Here is an 18,860-nt window from a genome sequence, read left to right as displayed (position 1 = left end):
TTGTTTCCTTTTTTCTGTGTTTTTACATAAACAATTTCTTACTTATATTTCTGCCTTGGAATGTTTAGTCACTTGAAATGCAGATGCAAAGATTTCCTTGTCCCTTGTGTTTGTCGTTTTCACCCGTGTCCCATTTTTGGTTATCTCCGATTTATTACAATGAATACAACATTAAAATTGCTTTATTTGACGATTTCACTGTCGAATTCTAATTCAAAATTATCGGGAATATCTTGCAATAATAATACACAGATTTGCGTGTAAATTTGATGTACCAAATGTCTCAATTGATCACTTTTGAGTGCCATTTTCTGTTGATTGTGCACTTCCTCAAACATGTAAAATTTATGTAAATAATCTAACAGACTTCATTTTTGAAGAAATAAAAGCCCATTATGTATGAATAAAAAGTGTGTCACAGTTTCTCTAAATTCGGCAGAAAACCTTGACTTTCTCTTTAAAAGCTTCGGGTAGGTCGGTCATGCGCCACAGATACACAAACGGCGACAGTGAGGAATTTACTAAAACGCCTCTTACTGCTAGCTAATATCTACTAGACCCGATAACGACAGAGCGGAAGGGGCATAGCAAGCGAGAGTGAAAATAAAAACGATTGCCATCGTGTTAAAGGAACGCTGGAACTTGGCGACATTAAAGCTGTTTCAGGATTCCCATCAGCATTGCTCTCAGCACAAACACGTTTTACATAGCATTTCAGAGAGCACAAAGCAGAAAGCTAAAAGATAAAAGGCGTGATACAAGCCAGGTTTATAAACCCACAGATAGTCATAATATACGTTCCAAGCGACGTGTAGATGACTCCCGCCGTTGATAGAGAAGATCAGAGATGTTATTCCTTATCGTTTAGATCGCTAGAAAGCGATCAATGCTTGTAAACGTGAGAATATTGATAGTAGCCCCGCTTATTTTAACTCCGAATATTCACCCAAAACACATGAAGAATCTTTGCGCGATTTTGAGTACACGCTTCGCACAGTGCATAGGGCGTTTACTGGGTGAAAAACAAGACCCGTTAGAATGTCGCAAAATGCCAGATAAGAAGGTAACAGATAAGAAGCTTTGAGGGGGTTTGCAGTCTGGTTGTCGTTTTGATTATGTAGATATAGATAGAAGACAGGGCGTCAAAATCTCTTCTGGACTCATGTATAGTACGGTTTCACAGACTCACATTAAAAACATACAGGTAAGCTTGCAATTCTTTTGAAAATAATTTCAAACAAAGAACGATATTTATCATTCATTCATAAGCAAACATCAGCCACTCCTTATGTTTGCGTTAACAATTTCTCTGCAGAACTTCGAATCCACAAAAAGGGGTTCAAGGGGAAAATCCCCCCCTCCCCCTCTCGTTACTACACGGGCTTGAGCCAACCCAGTACCATGCCTTTTGCGTTTGGGGTACCTGTGGCTGTGGGGCTGGTTTTAAGTGACGTCACAGCTCTTAAAAACCACAGGAAGCCAGTTCATAGTGACAGGGATCAGGCTGAGAGCCTTATGTTCTTTGCCTTCTGAGAAGGCAAAAGTTTTATGTTGTAATGTGGAGGAAGTTTTTTGGTACGTTGCAAGGACAATAAATAGATCAACACAAAATTCCTCTGTAAACTTTTTATTTGTAACTGATCCAACCATAAAAACTCTAAATTTCAAACTGCAATCCTTCACAAATATATTTATATATAGCACACCTATGTGAGATGTCGCTTCTGTTTCTGCTCACATTTTCCATAGTTTTACTGTCGCGCGAAACCTACACGATTTATATATATTTCCTTTCAAATTATATAATAACCATAACAAAAGGCAAACACAAGCTTTGCCGCGACAAACGCTATCTGAAATCTACTCCTAGATTTGTCTTCGCGGATTGTAAATGACATGTCATGCCCCGTGCAAACCAACAACACTGGCCGCCCAGCAATGCTAGCGCTGTTCGCACGATCAAACGAGCGAATCGGTACATGGTGCTGCCTGGTGCTGTTCGCACGGGGCTTTAATTCTACGATCGTAAAGCCCCATAGGTCTATCTCTCTTTCGAAATAGGGATATGCATGGTATTGTTGATATCGCCGCAGTTTGCCATCACCTGGAATCTTTGATCTTTTTGGTAATGTGACTGAAATTTACAATTTGTGCCATTAAATTAAATGAGAAAAAAGGAAGGAAAGGCCCTTACAGGGGGCTTCTTATTCCATGGCTACAATCGTGAGAACTCAACAAAATCACAACAAAATCATTAAGGTGGAAAAGTTGGCATTTTTGTCACTTCAGATGGGGGCATCCTGAAGACATCCTTTGAACAATCAAAGAATAAGTAATATCTTCAGTATAGAAATAGATATCTAGTTTCGATCAAACAAACTTGCTGAGTAGCTAATTTTAATTTCCGTATTTGCCGAGGAGAATGGCACAATGTTTAAATTACCAGGATATGAAAAGAGAAAACAATAGCTTTTTAAAGCTCACATTTCCTGTACAAAATACCCTTTCTTAAAAGGCAGACAATCAAAAGTTTCTAACAGGAAACAAAAGGCAATGTTCAAAACTAACCAATTTTCGAGTCGCTTAAAAAAAACTTATATGAAACATTGGATGCTTACAAAAACAACGCAACAAGTATAATTATTCTAATTTCGCATTTCGCATTCCCCTTCAGGGAATAACTGGAATAAACTACATTTCACTTGAAGGTAATCAACATCTATGGACTTGTCCAGATTGTTTTATAGCAATTCCGTTTGTTTAGGCCTACTTTCTCTAGAAAGCTATTTTTGCTAAGTTGGTATAAAAAGCTATATATAACTTTTAAGGCTGTGTTGAGGCACTTCAAATAGCACTGGATCGATAAACCGTATTTCAAGTTTTCCAATCACGCAGTTAATTGAAACTTACGACCCATGCTTTGGGTCTAAGTCCTCAATTTCTAATCATTATTCAGCTAAGAGCACGAGTGCTGGTAATACTTAGTACTCATGATGCTTTTCAGGCTATAGTTAATGCGATACACGGTGCAACGGTCCAACGTTATCAAAAACAAGTGCACAGCCAACTATCTAATGTTCTAAGAGTAATAAGCACTTGCTCAGATAAGACACTGTGTACCAATCAAAGATACTTTCTATAAAGGAGCTATTTATTTTTGCTGTAGCCGTAACGGTCACAATGATGACAATTGTCAAAAAGTGTTCTTGTTAGACATATTCCAGCAACTATATCAATATACCACTATACGGGACACTCATGCAAAAGTCAAGCACTCGTGTCACGCGTCTACCAAGTACTTTGGTAGACTGTTGACTGATCGCGGGCGCAGGTGCGATTTATGACATCACGTCAGGTCATGTACTTCATGATGGCGCGGGTGGCGTATAGGAGCTCGGCCTGCAAGCGGGCTTCCAATAGCAGAAGATTGATGTGGACCTGAAGTGACAGCACGGTTAAGTTGTGAAGTGAGACCATGACAGCATGGTTAAGTTGAGAAGTGATACAATGACAGCACGGTTAAGTTGTGAAGTGATACAATGACAGCACAGTTTAGTTGAGAAGTGAGACAATGACAGCACGGTTAAGTTGTGAAGTGAGACAATGACAGCACGGTTAAGTTGTGAAGTGATACAATGACAGCACGGTTAAGTTGTGAAGTGAGACCATGACAGCACGGTTAAGTTGTGAAGTGATATAATGACAGCACGGTTAAGTTGTGAAGTGATACAATGACAGCACGGTTAAGTTGTGAAGTGATACAATGACAGCACGGTTAAGTTGAGAAGTGAGACCATGACAGCACGGTTAAGTTGTGAAGTGAGACCATGACAGCACGGTTAAGTTGAGAAGTGAGACAATGACAGCACGGTTTAGTTGAGAAGTGAGACAATGACAGCACGGTTAAGTTGTGAGGTGAGGCCATGACAGCACGGTTTAGTTGTGAAGTGATACAATGACAGCGCGGTTAAGTTGTGAAGTGATACAATGACAGCACGGTTAAGTTGTGAAGTGAGACAATGACAGCACGGTTAAGTTGTGAAGTGAGACCATGACAGCACAGTTAAGTTGTGAAGTGAGACCATGACAGCACGGTTAAGTTGTAAAGTGATACAATGACAGCACGGTTAAGTTGTGAAGTGAGGCCATGACAGCACGGTTTAGTTGAGAAGTGATACAATGACAGCACGGTTAAGTTGTGAAGTGAGACAATGACAGCACGGTTAAGTTGTGAAGTGATACAATGACAGCACGGTTAAGTTGAGAAGTGAGACCATGACAGCACGGTTAAGTTGAGAAGTGAGACCATGACAGCACGGTTTAGTTGTGAAGTGAGACAATGACAGCACGGTTAAGTTGTGAAGTGATACAATGACAGCACGGTTAAGTTGTGAAGTGAGACCATGACAGCACGGTTTAGTTGTGAAGTGATACAATGACAGCGCGGTTAAGTTGTGAAGTGATACAATGACAGCACGGTTAAGTTGAGAAGTGAGACAATGACAGCACGGTTAAGTTGTGAAGTGAGACCATGACAGCACGGTTTAGTTGTGAAGTGATACAATGACAGCGCGGTTAAGTTGTGAAGTGATACAATGACAGCACGGTTAAGTTGAGAAGTAAGACCATGACAACACGGTTAAGTTGTGAAGTGATACAATGACAGCACGGTTAAGTTGAGAAGTGAGACAATGACAACACGGTTTAGTTGTGAAATCAGACCATGACAGCACGGTTAAGGTGTTAAGTGAGACCATGACAGCACGGTTAAGTTGAGAAGTGATACAATGACAGCACGGTTAAGTTGTGAAGTGATACAATGACAGCACGGTTAAGTTGAGAAGTGAGACCATGACAGCACGGTTAAGTTGAGAAGTGAGACAATAACAGCACGGTTTAGTTGAGAAGTGAGACCATGACAGCACGGTTAAGTTGTGAAGTGAGACCATGACAGCACGGTTAAGTTGAGAAGTGAGACAATGACAGCACGGTTAAGTTGTGAAGTGAGACCATGACAGCACGGTTAAGTTGTGAAGTGAGACCATGACGGCACGGTTAAGTTGAGAAGTGAGACCATGACAGCACGGTTAAGTTGTGAAGTGATATAATGACAGCACGGTTAAGTTGTGAAGTGATATAATGACAGCACGGTTAAGTTGTGAAGTGATATAATGACAGCACGGTTAAGTTGAGAAGTGAGACCATGACAGCATGGTTAAGTTGAGAAGTGAGACAATTACAGCATGGTTAAGTTGAGAAGTGTGACAATGACAGCACGGTTTAGTTGAGAAGTGAGACCATGACAGCACGGTTAAGTTGAGAAGTGAGACAATGACAGCACGGTTTAGTTGAGAAGTGAGACCATGACAGCACGGTTAAGTTGTGAGGTGATACAATGACAGCACGGTTAAGTTGAGAAGTGAGACCATGACAGCACGGTTTAGTTGTGAAATGAGACCATGACAGCACGGTTAAGGTGTTAAGTGAGACCATGACAGCATGGTTAAGTTGTGAAGTGATATAATGACAGCACGGTTTAGTTGAGAAGTGAGACCATGACAGCACGGTTAAGTTGTGAAGTGATACAATGACAGCACGGTTAAGTTGTGAAGTGGGACCATGACAGCACGGTTAAGTTGAGAAGTGAGACAATGACAGCACGGTTTAGTTGAGAAGTGAGCCCATGACAGCACGGTTAAGTTGTAAAGTGATACAATGACAGCACGGTTAAGTTGAGAAGTGAGACAATGACAGCACGGTTAAGTTGTGAAGTGAGACCATGACAGCACGGTTAAGTTGTGAAGTGAGACCATGACAGCACGGTTAAGTTGAGAAGTGAGACAATGACAGCACGGTTTAGTTGAGAAGTGAGCCCATGACAGCACGGTTAAGTTGTAAAGTGATACAATGACAGCACGGTTAAGTTGAGAAGTGAGACAATGACAGCACGGTTAAGTTGTGAAGTGAGACCATGACAGCACGGTTAAGTTGTGAAGTGAGACCATGACAGCACGGTTAAGTTGAGAAGTGAGACAATGACAGCACGGTTTAGTTGTGAAGTGATATAATGACAGCACGGTTAAGTTGTGAAGTGATATAATGACAGCACGGTTAAGTTGTGAAGTGATATAATGACAGCACGGTTAAGTTGTGAAGTGATACAATGACAGCACGGTTTAGTTGAGAAGTGAGACAATGACAGCACGGTTTAGTTGAGAAGTGATACAATGACAGCACTGTTAAGTTGTGAAGTGATACAATGACAGCACGGTTTAGTTGAGAAGTGAGACAATGACAGCACGGTTTAGTTGAGAAGTGAGACCATGACAGCACGGTTAAGTTGTGAGGTGATACAATGACAGCACGGTTAAGTTGAGAAGTGAGACCATGACAGCACGGTTTAGTTGTGAAATGAGACCATGACAGCACGGTTAAGGTGTTAAGTGAGACCATGACAGCATGGTTAAGTTGTGAAGTGATATAATGACAGCACGGTTAAGTTGTGAAGTGAGCCCATGACAGCACGGTTAAGTTGTAAAGTGATACAATGACAGCACGGTTAAGTTGAGAAGTGAGACAATGACAGCACGGTTAAGTTGTGAAGTGATACAATGACAGCACGGTTAAGTTGTGAAGTGAGGCCTTGACAGCACGGTTTTGGTGAGAAGTGATACAATGACAGCACGGTTAAGTTGAGAAGTGAGACCATGACAGCACGGTTAAGTTGAGAAGTGAGACAATGACAGCACGGTTTAGTTGAGAAGTGAGCCCATGACAGCACGGTTAAGTTGTAAAGTGATACAATGACAGCACGGTTAAGTTGAGAAGTGAGACAATGACAGCACGGTTAAGTTGTGAAGTGAGACCATGACAGCACGGTTAAGTTGAGAAGTGAGACAATGACAGCACGGTTTAGTGGTGAAGTGATATAATGACAGCACGGTTAAGTTGTGAAGTGATATAATGACAGCACGGTTAAGTTGAGAAGTGATACAATGACAGCACGGTTTAGTTGAGAAGTGAGACCATGACAGCACGGTTTAGTTGTGAAGTGAGACCATGACAGCACGGTTTAGTTGTGAAATTAGACCATGACAGCACGGTTCAGGTGTTAAGTGAGACCATGACAGCATGGTTAAGTTGTGAAGTGATATAATGACAGCACGGTTAAGGTGTTAAGTGAGACCATGACAGCACGGTTAAGTTGTGAAGTGATACAATGACAGCACGGTTAAGTTGTGAAGTGATACAATGACAGCACGGTTAAGTTGAGAAGTGAGACCATGACAGCACAGTTAAGTTGAGAAGTGAGACAATGACAGCACGGTTTAGTTGAGAAGTGAGACCATGACAGCACGGTTAAGTTGTGAAGTGATACAATGACAGCACGGTTAAGTTGAGAAGTGAGACAATGACAGCACGGTTAAGTTGTGAAGTGAGACCATGACAGCACGGTTAAGTTGTGAAGTGAGACCATGACAGCACGGTTAAGTTGTAAAGTGATATAATGACAGCACGGTTAAGTTGTGAAGTGATATAATGACAGCACGGTTAAGTTGTGAAGTGATATAATGACAGCACGGTTAAGTTGAGAAGTGAGACCATGACAGCACGGTTAAGTTGAGAAGTGATACAATGACAGCATGGTTAAGTTGTGAAGATAAACAATGACAGCGCGGTTAAGTTGTGAAGTGATACAATGACAGCGCGGTTAAGTTGAGAAGTGAGACCATGACAGCACGGTTAAGTTGTGAAGTGATACAATGACAGCGCGGTTAAGTTGTAAAGTGAGACAATGATAGCACGGTTTAGTCAAGAAGTGAGACCATAACAGCACGGTTAATTTATGAAGTGGGACCATGACAGCACGGTTTAGTTGTAAAGTGAGACAATGATAGCACGGTTTAGTCAAGAAGTGAGACCATAACAGCACAGTTAATTTGTGAAGTGGGACCATGACAGCACGGAGGAAGAATTATGCTCTTAAGGAAATCGAAAGACTAAATTTTTTAGGATAGGGAATTCGAAAGGTGGTACCTTTTCAGAGTGAGTAAGCTCCGGCATGAATTCCAGATAATCTTCCTGTGTTGCCTTTTCAGGGACACAGGCAACCTACCAATAAAACGACATCACATTTAGTGAGTAATATAAAAAAAAACAAAAAAACAGAACGACGCTAATAAGTGAATCAGTCCGGCAAGACTACCTTTTTTATATATCTTTTGTAGGATCTTTCCATTAATTTGTTAACCTAAACAAAACAAAACAGTATTAGTTTATGGAGGAATTGTCATGGTAGATTATGTTTCAGGACATCGACAAGTCAGTAAAAGCGCAAGTATAATCACGAATCTGTGCAATCTTAAAATTACAGTTTATTGCGAATTGGCTAGCAGGGTTTGGTTCTATTTGAAATATATAATAATATCTTAGCAAAGATGTGTTATTCTCCAAGAAAAGACCCCCCACCCCAAGAGATGGAATTTCATGGTTTTGGGTTTTAAAGCCCTTTTTCTGTTCAATTCTGGGTGGGATGTATCATCTGTAGGGGAGGGAGATGAGAAATAAAAATAGTTCCATTCTCACATGGTTGGTCTATGGAGAGTGTTTGAGAGCTGATGAGATGGTCAGGAATGATCATCAATTTTTTTTTAATTTCAACTGCAATCAGCTCACGACTCTTTCCCTGTGATCAAACTGAGGAAACTCTTATTAGCACTCTTGTTGGACTTGAGCATGTTCAGAGTCAATGAAAGTTTCTTAGAGTGTACCACCCAATCAAGGCTTATTGATTGCAGGTCTAACTCTTCAGAAAGTGAAAACTGCTGGCACGTCCTCACCTCTGTGTACAAGTAGTCATCGTGGTAGATGCCAAATATAAGATGGATGTAGTTCCAAGTTGCCATCCTAAACACCGTGGTGTCCACATTTGTTCGGTCCCCCAAGCTAAAGATAATAAAAAAAAAGAAATCTTGACTACTATTTTGTGTTAGCGGCTAACACTGCATTTGAAACTAGACTTTTCAAAATGTGACAAAAGTATATAATTTGGTCACAAACAACATAATAACAAAAAAATAATAAATAACAAAAATAATAACAACTTACGTAAAATAAGTTAGCCCTAAAGTGGAACTAAATTTCTCATCCAATAATGTTCCAATATCAGGGTAAAGTCGATTGAAGAGCGAAAATCCATGCTCCTCCCAGGAACAGTCCTGTATTCTGAAGGTGGAGATGTCTTGTTGGGGGCGGCTGGCAAAATCCTGGTAGCGGAAGTTGGGGTCCTCCAAGTATCGGGCGAGGTCAGTGGTTAGAGATTCTGTTGGTGTTGATGCAGCTTCATCCTTAAAGTGGGCCACTGAGAGAGAAAGACACAGTTGAGTGAGTTAGAACTTTACAGCTGCCAAAAGTTTCTGAGTAGTAATAGAGACTCCTTAAGGCATCATTTTGTCATCTAACAAAATACCAAGTAAACAAAAACATCCCATATTAATAGGGGACTTGCGCTAAGAGATCATGTGAATTTATGGGGGGCAAACTAAAATGCCCTTAGGCTTTTTAGCAACAAAATAACAGCAACCAAAAGCAAGTTATTCAGCGCTTACAAAAAATCCAGAATTTATTATTTTTTTTTCAGGTAGGGTTTAGTTTCATTTAAAGATTTTCTTTTTTTGTCATTCTTGCCTTGAAAGCTATTGCAATACATTTTTTATTGAATTTGATATTAATGATTAATGTAATGTTTATTTATTTATTCATTCATTCATTCATTAAATTAAAAACTATACTGTATTCATGATTGAAAAGTAGAGCCAAGACAATGTTGCAAGAAAAGATACCAATGGTATGAAGTCAGGATTTTCTGAGTAGGTCATATAATTGAGTAGGCCATGTATTATACAAGAAGGTCTAAGATTTGGTTTCATTCAATTAAAAAATGTTTTTTAAATAACCAAATGGGCTAACACACCCTCTAGCAACGACCCCTAGCAACACAGACGTGTGAAAAAACACTTACACTCTCCACTCTCCAGCTTTTCGAAGTGCTGGAAAAGCTCTTCTTGTGAAGCTTCCATCAATGTGTCCTGCTCGGCCCGAACCTCCCTCATCCTGGCCATCAGCTCATCCCGAGTCATTGTTGACGATCTGACAGACTCAGAGCCTGTGGTTGCGTTCCCAGAGTCAAAGCTTGCCTGGTTTGTCTCTGTCAAAGTCGGAGGTTTGAAGGTGTGTCCATTCTCTGAGTCTATCTCTGGGACGACACCGCAGCCATAGACAAAGCTGGAGAGCGCATGAATGTGGGCCATGATGACTATGGCATGGACCAGCTCGGATAAGGACCAGTTGTCTTCACCTTTAAGCAGTTTCTGTTGGTGACATGGAATAGGAAATATGGATAAAAAGGAACAAATTCTCATAATGCAATGAGAACGACAACAGCTTGTACTGAAAGTGAGCTCCATCAATATTAATGACACCATGTTACATGTACATAGCTGTAGCAAGCCTCGAATTATTGGGGGGGGGGGGGGGGTTGCACGATACAGAAACATAAAAAAACAATTGGGGCACAGCCACACCCCTACTGGTCATCTTCTTATAATTTTTTTTTAAGCTTGGGGGAGCACGTGCCCACAGTGCCCCACCCTCTGCTACAGCCCTGATGTACACATGTACAGGGTGGTACGTTAGACATCAACAAGCATTATTATCAGTTGATCCACCAGCTTTGTATGACATTAAAGCTATCATCACTTTATGTAGCTTTTGTAAACCCTTCCCTACTGGGAAAGCGTGTTTCTTAGAGCGCATTTTTTTTCTATCATTCTATAATTGGAATGGTTGGTAGAGAATTTCAAAATGGCATTTTAGTCATTCTGCTACAGGTAGCAAAATGGGAGGAATGGCCTTCATACCATTACGGAATGGGAACGCGAGATGAACAATAGCTTTTTTTATTCTAATCATTCTCATTCCAGAATAACGAGTAAAAAAACGTGCCCTTAACCACCCTACCTAACAAGCCAGAAAAGATTTACCTTCACTGCCTGCCCTGCAACACCAGCTCTGGTAAACCCTTCTCTATTAGTTAAGCACTTATCTTAAAGCTGCATTGTCACCAGTTTACTTACGGTAGATTACATAACATGGATTTTAAGGAAATTTTAAAGAAAATTGTGAAAGCAATGTGTCTATGGGATGTTCCTTGAGGATGTCATTGATAATTGTCCTGTTATTATCATTGAGCCAATGGCCTGTTAAAGCCGCATTGTCACCAGTTTACTTTCAGAGGCCCAATGGAAACCTCAACTTCAAGAATCCACAGTGTTTAACAGGCCATTCGCTGTAAATTATCAATCACATCCTCAAAGAAACTTCTAATAGACACACTGCTTTCGCCATTTTGAAAAAAAATTTGCGTTTTTTGTTAAAAATCATTGGAGATTGTTACGTAATCAACCGGAAATAGACTGTTGACAATGCGGCTTTAAACAGTGCGGATTCACCAGCCCCGTCACACCAATTGTAAACCCACCTCTATTAGCTGAGTGCTGACAAGCCACGGCTGATGAGCTAGGTACTTGTTCATGTCTAACAACGCATGAAGCTTTTTAGGGATGTGCTGGATACCCTTAAGCCACTGCTTGTCACCATGGTAACGCAAAAACTCCCGTTCATAAATGCTAACCTGTAAGAAACCACAAAAATGTAGATCAGGCATGGTCTAGCAGGGGGTATAATTTTATGATCAGTTAAACTGCAGGACCTTAGGCTAGATTTGAGTTTGGAGTGGTGAAATTTTAAGGTTTCCCTTGAAAAACTAATCAGCACTGATCAGGCACATCATACATCAAAGGGGTATATGCAGGGTGGTCGCACCCCCCTTCAAATCCTATGCGTATACTCACCAGTCCACATAAGAGCGCTGGTATCTACAACCAACCTAGTTTTATAAGCCAGTTATACTCACCAGTCCACATAAGAGCGCTGGTATCTACAACCAACCTAGTTTTATAAGCCAGTTATACTCACCAGTCCACATAAGAGCACTGGTATCTACAACCAACCTAGTTTTATAAGCCAGTTATACTCACCAGTCCACATAAGAGCGCTGGTATCTACAACCAACCTAGTTTTATAAGCCAGTTATACTCACCAGTCCACATAAGAGCACTGGTATCTACAACCAACCTAGTTTTATAAGGCAGTTATACTCACCAGTCCACATAAGAGCACTGGTATCTACAACCAACCTAGTTTTATAAGCCAGTTATACTCACCAGTCCACATAAGAGCACTGGTATCTACAACCAACCTAGTTTTATAAGCCAGTTATACTCACCAGTCCACATAAGAGCACTGGTATCTACAACCAACCTAGTTTTATAAGCCAGTTATACTCACCAGTCCACATAAGAGCACTGGTATCTACAACCAACCTAGTTTTATAAGCCAGTTATACTCACCAGTCCACATAAGAGCACTGGTATCTACAACCAACCTAGTTTTATACGCCAGTTATACTCACCAGTCCACATAAGAGCACTGGTATCTACAACCAACCTAGTTTTATACGCCAGTTATACTCACCAGTCCACATAAGAGCACTGGTATCTACAACCAACCTAGTTTTATAAGCCAGTTATACTCACCAGTCCACATAAGAGCACTGGTATCTACAACCAACCTAGTATTATAAGCCAGTTATACTCACCAGATATGAGCACTGGTGTCTACAACAAACCTAGTATTATAAGCCAGTTATACTCACCAGATATGAGCACTGGTGTCTACAACAAACCTAGTATTATAAGCCAGTTATACTCACCAGATATGAGCACTGGTGTCTACAACAAACCTAGTATTATAAGGCAGTTATACTCACCAGTCCACATAAGAGCACTGGTATCTACAACCTACCTAGTTTTATAAGCCAGTTATACTCACCAGATATGAGTACTAGTGTCTACAACCTACCTAGTATTATAAGCCAGTTATACTCACCAGATATGAGCACTGGTGTCTACAACAAACCTAGTATTATAAGCCAGTTATACTCACCAGATATGAGTACTAGTGTCTACAACCTACCTAGTTTTATAAGCCAGTTATACTCACCAGATATGAGCACTGGTGTCTACAACCTACCTAGTATTATAAGCCAGTTATACTCACCAGATATGAGTACTGGTGTCTACAGCATATTATTATAAGTCAGTTATACTCACCAGATATGAGCACTGGTGTCTACAACAAACCTAGTTTTATAAGCCAGTTATACTCACCATATATGAGCACTAGTGCCTACAACTCAATATTATTAGCCAGTTATACTCACCAGATATGAGCACTGGTGCCTGCTAGCAGCCTGTGTGCAATAAATAAAAACATTTGGTTGGCAAGCGACTCAATACAAGTTACAGCAGTACTGCTGATTCAAAGCAACTGACTTCTCCAACTTGATCACATAACCACTGTGGAATCATGTTAAAGCAGATGTTGCACCAGATCTTCAGGTAAATTGCATAACAATGTTTGATGATTTTAAGCAGAAAACAGTGTGTCCATTGGAAGCTTCTTTGAGGATGTGACTGATAAATATTTAGAGCGGATGGTCTGTTAATTAGCGCAAATTTTATAGATTCTTTCGCATTTTGTCAGTTGAGCTTCCACAGGCTTAAACTAGTGCAAACACTGCTTTTTTAAAAGGACACTTTTGGGAAATAAGATTATAAGCAAGCAGAATATAACTTGAGGTGTCCTTAGAGTGTGGTTCAACTGTGTTTCCAGTGTTTTTTGTGTAATATTAAGTATACTGGCCCAAGATTTAGACATTTTGGGGGTTGTGTATCATTCAAGAGAATGCAAATTAATTCAAACTTAGATTATGTTTATTTGATGGCATCTTGTACAATAGGATTTCAGAGCAAAGAACTTAAATTATGTGCAACTGTGTATAGCATATCTTTTGGAGATTATCTTCTTATTAGAAATCTTATCCTCTCACCATGATAGCAATGTAGTGTCGCCAATCATAAGGCAAAGGCCCTTCCCCACGCATGAGAAAGTATTCCGTCCTTGCATTCCAGTCCAAGTACTGGGGGTGCACACCAATTATGCATGTCACGTTAGGGACACGCCCATTAAATAAGAAGGAGTCAACCAAAAGACTGTGGGTCTGTTCATCATCTGTGTCCATTGATGGCAGCTGTAAACATGGGGGATATTTCATTAACACACACAGTCTTTAACACAATAACAGCACCATGAATACTCAATTTTTACAGCAGGGTGTAGTTAGTTAAATGTATTTAAAATTGCAGGAACTACAGAAGGGGGTTAGTAAATAAATTCCTAAATAAAATCTTAGAAGTGACCTCTTTTATTCAATGCCAACTTAGATTGCAAAATAGCCAATATTCATGTAAGTTTCTGTCTAGGCAAATGCTCTTAAAATTTGATGCTCTACTTAGTAAAACAACCTAGCAATTAAAGAGACAGAGAATTTGATAAGAACTTTGAGCAGTCTAAGGCCAAAAAATCATAAACCAAGATAATTTAATGGAAACACCACACACGATTACTGATATGTCTATGTTTTTCAAGAAACCAAAACTATTGTTGCAGAATTTTAAATTTCCTAGTCCTATACTTTTTACACCCATTGAAGGAAATTGTTCAATGCACTGTTGGAACCTTCAAAGGTTCTTGCTAATAAATTAAGTTATAATATTCTGAAATATCTAACAGTATTTAATCATCATCCAACCTGTACTATAGGTAAGGGGTTTATGCTTTCTATGAAAATTAATTTTATGCTAAGCTGAGTTTCTCAGCAGACCTTGTTTCATAACATTCATTACTGCTAAATACAGTACATCATTCTACCTGCATTCTTCCAAAAAAATATCCATGGCTGGTTGTGCTACACATACTATAAAAACATTTACCTCTTTACATTTGTGGACAGTGTTCTATATTTAGCAATTCATTTGACAGGCATATGCATATAAAATCTGCTGGGCATTATTATGATAAATCCTCTCAACGCAATTTGTAATTACATTAGGGCCATATAAAAAGGGGGACCCAAAGACCTTTTTTCTCATTTTTTTTTTCCATACTCAACAACTTCTATAAATAAAATGTGTTTTCTTTTGTTTTTCGGGCAGAAGATAAATGTGGAAAGGAGACAGAGAAAGAAAAATAGGTGTGATGTTTATTCATGTTTTAAATCCACACAAACATTTGACCTCTGCCTTTAGCAATTAAAACACTCATATGTAACATTCATAACACTGTATTAACATCCATTGTTCTAAAGTATGTACAATAGTTAGTACTAAAATAGTACAAAAATAGAATTAATTTATTTGATAGTTTTTACCCTGTGGTATTGATTTTGCTCATGTACTTTACTTACAACCAGTTATGTTTTAAATCAAAACTATTATTAAAATCTTTTTTTATTTTCTATTGAACAGAAATTATGATCTAAGTGATCAGCTTGTTTGCATATGTTTTACATTTGGCTGTTTACAGTACGTAGGGAAAAAATGAAATAGGTACCCTGTAGTGCTTCTGTCTATGACTTTTCATGCATAATAATAGACAAGACTTATTCAAAAACCTAGAAGTATACTACATTTTCATGAATCTGATTCTTTTTGTGCAAATATCAATAAAAAGGATAACTCTATGAGACCATATTTATTGAGCTTTGTATAAAAGTTAAGTTTATTTCAAGGCATGCTTGCAGTATACTCTATTTATTTGTATTATTCAGTGTGAAAATATATACATAATGTAATAACAGTACCACATTGTGGTGTACTGTACCTGTTACATTTGAATAAGTGAAAATAGGCATAAAAATAATTATCAAGAAAATAAAATTGCACTTAAAAACTGTCCCTTGGGCAGTGGGTAAAGCATAAGTAAATGTTTTGATTTGGAATATATCATCCATAATTTTAATGGCTTTGGAAAATAGTTGAAACTCGAAATGCCTTTAGCATGTAAAAGGAACTATTAGAGGTTCTTGAGACATCCATGTTTTGACAAGCAGAGAGGAGCACTGATGGAATATATATATAAACACAGCGAGAGTTATTGTTCTTATAAGGATTGTCATATGTTGTATGATGAAATAAGTCCAACAATCGTCAGAATTCCACCTTTAGATGTTCACTCAAATGTTTGTATCATTATCTCAGCCGTTTTTCACCACGATTCGAGGGGAAACAGATATATCTTAGCAAAATATGTCATATTATCTTGCATAATTGACATACGCATTTTTTAAGAGAAAGTAAAATTACTGGGAGCAATAAGCTTAAGTAAGTGGAATTGTGGTCTTGACAAAATGTAGAAGGACTCACCTCTTTCGATGGTATGAAAGACGAAGGACCCTTGAAAAGTGGTCTAGGGACGGGCATAGTGCTTGACTGTGGGCAAAACAGAGGATTGTATGAGGGGAAAGACCATACGCCAGAAAAAACTCTAATTTAGCTTGTCAAATAGGGCAGTAGACGAACGATTTTCTCTTTGATGCCCTTAGTCGATACCAACCTTAACGTTTTCCAAAACTTTCGAGCATTTCTCCCTAACATCTGGAAAAGGGCAACGGATTGAAAGGCTTAGAATACAAGGTAGAAGTTCCACAAATAAGTTTTGGCGGCCGTTGTTAATGGTTTCATCTCTTCTGTTTGCCCAAGTCTTGTATGCTTTCACCAGCGAATCTAGAAACTGGCCTCTGACATTAGCATCTCTTGTTCGCAAAATACTAAAATCCCTGAGCGAATCTTCCTCATAAATGAAGTCTTCATCATCGCTCATTGTGTGAGGCAATCGCTGGAGTCTGTTCTAGAAGGTTTTGTAGCCTTGTTGATGTAGAAATCCCTGTTTTTTTGGCGAAATTTCTCATTAGATTTGAGCTTGAAACCCTGGCGTTGGACAATCCAAATGATGTGACATCGAGGCCATCCACCGCACTAGCCGCTCGGCCAATCACACCACAATATGACTTCTACGTCATCGACACACCTCCTGTTCTACCTTTTATGGGGTGAAACCGGCTAAGGGAAATACTCCCGAACTCGAAGGGTTTAGAAACAAAGAATGCAAATCGCTGGCAGATTTTTACAATATTAATAATTTAATCCAAAGAGAACTCAAATACTTCTGAAGTAGTCTGTGTCTGGTGCCCTAAGCGACGTACACTTTACCAAACACACACATGTTTTTTTAAAGAAAAAAAAAACCCACTACCATGTAGTGATGGATTCCCAAACGTTTAAATGTCAGTATTACTTATTCATATTTTACTGGAGATTGTAATAATGATACCCAATATTAAAAGCTCATACTGAACTTTAACGATATAAAAACGTGCATAATACCATGTTCACCAGAACTACATATGTTTGTCTACTTTAAAAATCTTTCGTGCCTTGTAAACATTCAGCCTGTGGCTGGGATTAGTTTGTTTTCTGAAAATGAAAGAAAGAGTAAAAGTAAAATAAAACATCGTCGAAAAAATGTGGTATACCTGTGTCAAAAGATCACGTGACGTCCAGACATAGAAACGGACGACAATCAAAACAACTCGACCGGGTCACACAAAGAAGGCGGAAATGTGACGCTATTTTAGATATTCTAGAGTTATGGTTGATACAGAAATGGCCGATCTTCCTCCATCGTACAGCGAGGCTGTTGGTGAGAGAGGCCCACCTCCGGTTTACAGCGAAACAGAGACGCGTTTTGAGAATACAGGGGGCTCACAACGTGAAACACCGAGACCGGCTTGGGAAGAGTCGACTGTTATAACACGCCAGCCACAGACAAGCTATAATACTTTACAGAACACGGACCAACACATTGCGATGAACCAGCCAGGCCTTCAAACCTCGATTGTTTCTCAGCCCAAAGCGTTTTATTCGAACTGTTTTTGCGCGGCTTGCAAATGGAGGCCTTGTACAAAACAAGGAGAATGTTTTTGTTATAATTGTTTAGGTTTCTTGCTTTATGCTGCTATCTGCGTACCAGGAGTGGTGACTTGTCTGATTTGTGGAAAAGTCTGCCCTGAGACATTTGGGGATTGCCCTAATAGAGATTGGGATTTGATTGACAGCTATAATGACAGACACTCAGACTGCTGTAGTCAGTGTTTCTGGTTTATGTGTGGCCCTTTATGTTGTTATTCCTGTGAAAGTGGAACAGACGTATGCCCTTTAGCCACACCCTGCGTATCGCAGTTTGGGATAACCTTCTGTCGCAAGTTGACCTGCTTTTGTTCAAGAACGTCATGTAACATGATGGATGGGCAAGCATTTGGATTTATTTGTAATTTAAAAGATTGTGGATGTAAATATGCAGAAAATGCTTATCTGTAAATAGGCAGCATCCACTCCTGTTTCTTGCTTGAGATAATATTTTTGCTATCACTGTCAGTCATGTTCAATGAGAATTCTCATTAAAAATGTTAATAATATCATTTTAGATCATTGTTTATCCTATTTCCAGTGCATAGGGGGCTTTCAAAGTATCTATGTAGTAACTCTTGGTTTTATAAAGCCCTTTAAGTTAGACCCTTAATTTGATAGTCAATGTGATATGGTATTTGCTTCTCAAGCCAGGCCCTGAAACCAACCAGATGGCAATCTTTTAGGTGTAAAATAATCTGGCTTTCTATCTAATGCAAGGAAATGTTAATCTTTAAAAAAGGCTGGCCAGACACAAGGAAATAAACCAAGGGTTGTAGTTGCATGCCACCTTTCTGTAATTATCAATTTTTTTTCAGGCTTATGTTCCTGTCCCAAAAAGGCCCATGCAGGCCTAGTTATCCTATACTTGCA

General features: G+C 39.4%; 1 protein-coding gene across 1 annotated transcript; it reads right to left on the bottom strand.

The window, feature by feature from the left end:
- Positions 1–1,611: 1,611 nt before the first annotated feature.
- LOC5510164 (sestrin-1) lies at positions 1,612–16,988 on the bottom strand. Its single transcript, XM_048721975.1, has 11 exons — positions 16,576–16,988; positions 16,386–16,451; positions 14,012–14,212; positions 13,343–13,372; positions 11,540–11,692; positions 10,022–10,370; positions 9,109–9,361; positions 8,841–8,946; positions 8,207–8,251; positions 8,038–8,112; positions 1,612–3,438 (listed from the first exon to the last, which is right to left on the bottom strand). The coding sequence occupies exons 1-11, from the start codon at positions 16,840–16,842 to the stop codon at positions 3,352–3,354; spliced, it is 1,632 nt and encodes a 543-aa protein (XP_048577932.1). The 5' UTR covers positions 16,843–16,988; the 3' UTR covers positions 1,612–3,351.
- Positions 16,989–18,860: the final 1,872 nt, after the last annotated feature.

This window comes from Nematostella vectensis, chromosome 14, assembly GCF_932526225.1.
Source record: "Nematostella vectensis chromosome 14, jaNemVect1.1, whole genome shotgun sequence".
NCBI lineage: Eukaryota > Metazoa > Cnidaria > Anthozoa > Actiniaria > Edwardsiidae > Nematostella > Nematostella vectensis.
Note: the sequence above shows the minus strand (reverse complement) of the source record. Positions and strands in the feature narration are given on the sequence as shown.

Excerpts from the sequence above, each read along its gene's own strand:
- LOC5510164 (XM_048721975.1), bottom strand. The coding sequence starts at position 16,842 with ATGAGCGATGATGAAGACTTCATTTATGAGGAAGATTCGCTCAGGGAT. Across the intron at positions 11,693-13,342 it reads GGCACCAGTGCTCATATCTG|GTTAGCATTTATGAACGGGA; the intron begins GTGAGTATAACT and ends GGTTTCTTACAG. Across the intron at positions 8,113-8,206 it reads ACAAAAGATATATAAAAAAG|GTTGCCTGTGTCCCTGAAAA; the intron begins GTAGTCTTGCCG and ends TTTTATTGGTAG.